Raw genomic sequence first — 5,042 nt, forward strand, 5'->3', positions numbered from 1 at the left:
GTTACATCCAGCCACATGCAAACTGACAGATGAACCACAGCCCGGTTGGTCAGGTACTGACTTTAGGTGCCTGTCCAGTGACTTCTTGAAGACAGCCAGGAGTCTATTGGTAATCCCCCTTAAGTATGCTAGGAGGCCCAAAATTCCTCCAAAAAAGAATGTTTTTCTCTTAATGTTTGTCATTTACTATGTAATATGCTTCCATTACCTTCTGTCTTTCACGCCCCCCCCCCCCCCCCAAAAAAAAAAAAAAAAAAAAAAAGCTTCTCTTACACTGTCAAGACCCCTGCTCACAAATTTACTCAAAATGTAAAAGAATTTAAAAGAATTATTTTTTGCTCATGAAATGATAATCTTTTCCTAATGATAATGAAACTAAAAGTACGAAATTTGATGGAAAATTTACTGAATTACGTTCACACAAAGTTAGCAGTCTGGCAATATTTATGCATCATCAATTTTGCCAACTATGAGCCCTGTTTTTGGTCAATTCCACTGTTCCAGTCAACTAAACTCATAGCTATTTCGCTAGAACTCCTTTTCTTCTATCGATTGAGTACATGAAACTGCCCATTTACCAATTTCAACCTCCCAATAAAGTGATAAAAAATTGGCGATTTGGCCAATTGTATACAAAATTCAAGGAAAGCCAATTTCAAAATAAAGTCCAGAATTAACAAGGCAAACATTTCTAGCACTAAAATAACATTTTCTCTGTTCATTAGTCACTTCTCCAGGCCCCTTCATATTATGCTTGCTTTCCATTTTGAATTTTTATTAACACAGAAAATAAAAGATTTACTGTTATGCAGACTACTGCACAATTGTAAAAATTGTATTAATAATATCAACACATTTGTGAAAGCCTATCAAACTCACCAGTTGATGAGTATTGGACATGTGACGTGATTTGTATTCTTTTAAACATCAACAAATATCAAACATTTCCTCTACTTTGAGCTCAATTTCAAGGTACTTTTAGTCCATAAACCAATAAAAATCAATTCAATTTTTGCAGTATATCTTCCAAGTGTAGTATATCTTCAAATGAGACAAAGAAAATGAAAATACAACCATTAATAAACTTTGTTTAAATTAGCAACAACACTGTTTTAAACTAAAAAAAGAAAGTTTTTTTCCTCATTATGCACTGCATGCTGAAGGATTTTTCTTATACTGCACACACTGACCACTCAGACACATTCTCTCATATGTAGGCCTACCATCTTTCTTCTGCAAGATTCGAAGCTGCTAGAATTATGGTGTAGTATTACAGGACCAACACTGGCTTGAATGTCATAATATTATGGGACCAACAGTGAAAGTGTTAATATCAGTGTTGGTAGAGGAAGAAATTTTAGTGCATGACACATGACACCTCTTCTGGCAAAGCTTTCTCTTTAGTATGACTTCTCATGTGACTTTCTAAATGAAATCTTTTAGAAAAGTCTTTCAGACATTCTGAACACTTATACGGCCTATCTCTAGTACGAGTTCTCATGTGACCTACTAAATTAGATTTTCTGGATAACTCTTTCAGTATGAGTTCTCATGTGACTTACTAAACTTGATTTTCGAGTAAAGCATTTCAGACATTCTGAACACTGATATGGCTTCTCTCCAGTATGAGTTCTCATGTGACTTACTAAGCTTGATTTCTGAGTAAAGACTTTCAAACATTCTGAGCAATGATATGGATTAACTCCAGTATGAGTTCTTATGTGATTTTCTAAATAATTTTTGCGAGAAAAGTCTTTCAGACATTCTGAACACTGATATGGCTTCTCTCCAGTATGAGTTCTCACGTGTCTTACTAATGGTGATTTGTGAAGAAAGTGTTTCAAACATTCCGAACACTGATATGGCTTCTCTCCAGTATGAGTTCTCATGTGAACTATCAATTGTGAATTTTGAGTAAAGTCTTTCAGACATTCTGAACACTGATATGGCTTCTCTCCAGTATGAGTTCTCATGTGAACTATCAATTGTGAATTTTCAGAAAAGCGTTTCACACATACTGAACACTCATATGGTGTCTCTCCAGTGTGAGTTCTCATGTGTCTTACTAAATGTGAATTTTTAGAAAAATCTTTCAGACATTCTGAACACCGATATGGATTCTCTTCAGAATGAATTCTCATGTGACTTATTAAGCTTGATTTATGAGAAAAGTCTTTCAGACATTCTGAACACTGATATGGCTTCTCTCCAGTATGAGTTCTCATGTGAATGACTAAATTATAGTTTTTAGAAAACTCTTTTAGACACACTGAACACTGAATTGTTTTTTTGCCTGTGACAAACCTGGTCTGATATCCACACTGAGATTGTTGTGAAGATTGTTTGAGTGAGTGTGAATGTTGATCTAATTCGTTTCCTACGTGAACAACTGTACATTGTGTTGCCTCAACACATTGTTTTTCAGGTGTTTTAGACATAATGAACAATAAGTTCTCACATATTTAAATTGCTTAACCAGGGGATATTTGAGAATATTTTATTACAGAAAAAAACTAATATTACTGAATTATTCTATCACCGTAAGTATAGCAAACACTAAACATGTAGGGGTAAGCATGTCTGAGGAATAAGAAGGATGACACTAGCAGACATTTATGACACATTAACCTTATGACACTGTTGTTGGCACTCTAAGTGTTGTAGCACCAACATTGTTGTTACAGTGTTTTCATTGTATAAGCACTGTTGTTGCAGTGTTGTCACTGTTCAAGCACTGTATTAGTGTTGACAAGCATGAACACTAGTTATTATCACTGTATTAACACTGTAATTGGTGTTGTAATTGTATTAACACTGTGGTTAGTGTTGTTACTATATATACATTACAGTATTTACAGAACTTACAGTAGTTTACTGACACTGATGTTGGTACTACAAGTACCACCTTCTTGTACCAGGATGACCTGCAGTATTGACACTACATGTACCACCTTCTTGTACCAGGATGACCTGCAGTATTGACACTATAAGTACCACCTTCTTGTACCAGGATGACCTGCAGTAATGACACTACATGTACCACCTTCTTGCACCAGGATGACCTGCAGTATTGACACTACATGTAACACCTTCTTGTACCAGGATGACCTGCAGTATTGACACTACAAGTACCACCTTCTTGTACCAGGATGACCTGCAGTATTGACACTACAAGTACCACCTTCTTGTACCAGGATGACCTGCAGTATTGACACTACATGTACCACCTTCTTGTACCAGGATGACCTCCAGCATTGACACTACAAGTACCACCTTCTTGTACCAGGATGACCTGCAGTATTGACACTACATGTGCCACCTTCTTGTACCAGGATGACCTGCAGTATTGACACTACAAGTACCACCTTCTTGTACCAGGATGACCTGCAGTATTGACACTACATGTACCACCTTCTTGTACCAGGATGACCTGCAGTATTGACACTACATGTACCACCTTCTTGTACCAGGATCACCTGCAGTATTAACACCAAAAGATGATCTGCAAAATAAAATTGAAAATTTATGACCTATTATTATAATCATTATAAGTAATTATAATTAATATCATTATTATTATTTTAAACACACCAGCCATCTCTACCAGAGGTAAAGTGACTCAATAAAGAAGAAACACTTTCTCCATCATTGTCTTGCAAGAGGAGGGCTGTTGTTACACTTCTGATGTCCATCCAAACTGTAAATATTCCCACTCATCCTTCAGAGTGCAGACACTCTACTTCACACCACCACTCATCCTTCAGAGTGCAGACACTCTACTTCACACCACCACTCATCCTTCAGAGTGCAGACACTGTACTTCACACCACCACTCATCCTTCAGAGTGCAGACACTCTACTTCACACCACCACTCATCCTTCAGAGTGCAGACACTGTACTTCACACCATCACTGATCCTTCAGAGTGCAGACACTGTACTTCACACCACCACTGACCCTTCAGAGTGCAGACACTGTACTTCACACCACCACTGACCCTTCAGAGTGCAGACACTGTACTTCACACCATCACTGATCCTTCAGAGTGCAGTCACTGTACTTCCCACCACCACTCTTCCCTCAGAATGCAAGCACTGTACCTCTTACCTCTACTCCTTCTTCAGAGTGCAGCCACTTTACTTCCCACCTGTACCACTCTTTGTGAGTGCATGCACTGTACTTCCTACCACCACACCTCCTTCTGAGTTCAGGCACTGTACTTCCAACCACCACCCCTTTTTTAGAGTACAGGCACTGTATTTCCCACCTCCAGGACTCAAGCCTGATTAGCTAGTTTCCCTAAATGTCATGTACAAAAACCCATTTTCCTCCACTCCTTTATAATATGTTCACACATGCCTGCTTGGTGTCGAAGCCCCCTACACACAAGACCTCCTCTACCCCCTCCTTCCAACTTTCCTTCCACTACAGATTTATATGCCCTCCTCTGAACATCCAATGCACCTCAACAACCTCTTCTCAGCTCTCTGGATAATACTTTTATTAACTCTGCACCTCCTTCTTATTTCAAACTCATTCTCTGCATAATATTTACACTACACAGTATTATTTTTTTAACACATTGGTCACTTCCCACCAAGGTTGGGTGACTCAAAAAAGAGGAAACACTTTCATCATCGCTCTATCACTCTATCTTTCCAGAAGTTTACTGATACTACAGTTCAAAAAGTGCAACATATTATTATACAGTGTTCACATAATGAGTCACATCTGTATGTGTAAAAGATCACTACAAGACTGAGGGAACTATCAGTAAGAGGAAGCTCAGTAAAGCCAGAGTTTAATGTGACTCACTTTAATAAGACAGAAATACTCAACAAAATTCTAAGGGACAATTTAGACACAACAAGTTTGCAAGATTACACAATTGCTTGTGTACAATCATAAAACAATCTCATCTCATTCCACCTAAATTACCTTTGCTGACTATCTGCTCCCCAATATTAGTTTGATTAATTGATGGGTGAATGAGATAACTGAACTTATGAACTAACAAATCAGACTATATATATATACATATA

The 5,042-nt window shown here is 37.7% G+C and overlaps 1 protein-coding gene across 1 annotated transcript; it reads right to left on the minus strand.

The window, feature by feature from the left end:
* Positions 1-322: 322 nt before the first annotated feature.
* LOC138850910 (zinc finger protein 300-like) lies at positions 323-4,968 on the minus strand. The gene has a single exon (XM_070081930.1). The coding sequence runs from the start codon at positions 2,436-2,438 to the stop codon at positions 1,515-1,517; it is 924 nt and encodes a 307-aa protein (XP_069938031.1). The 5' UTR covers positions 2,439-4,968; the 3' UTR covers positions 323-1,514.
* Positions 4,969-5,042: the final 74 nt, after the last annotated feature.

This window comes from Cherax quadricarinatus, unplaced genomic scaffold, assembly GCF_038502225.1.
Source record: "Cherax quadricarinatus isolate ZL_2023a unplaced genomic scaffold, ASM3850222v1 Contig5155, whole genome shotgun sequence".
NCBI classification, from domain to species: Eukaryota; Metazoa; Arthropoda; class Malacostraca; order Decapoda; family Parastacidae; genus Cherax; species Cherax quadricarinatus.

What these genes read in the sequence shown, in the direction of transcription:
- LOC138850910 (XM_070081930.1), bottom strand. Translation starts at nt 2,438, where the DNA reads ATGTCTAAAACACCTGAAAAACAATGTGTTGAGGCAACACAATGTACA.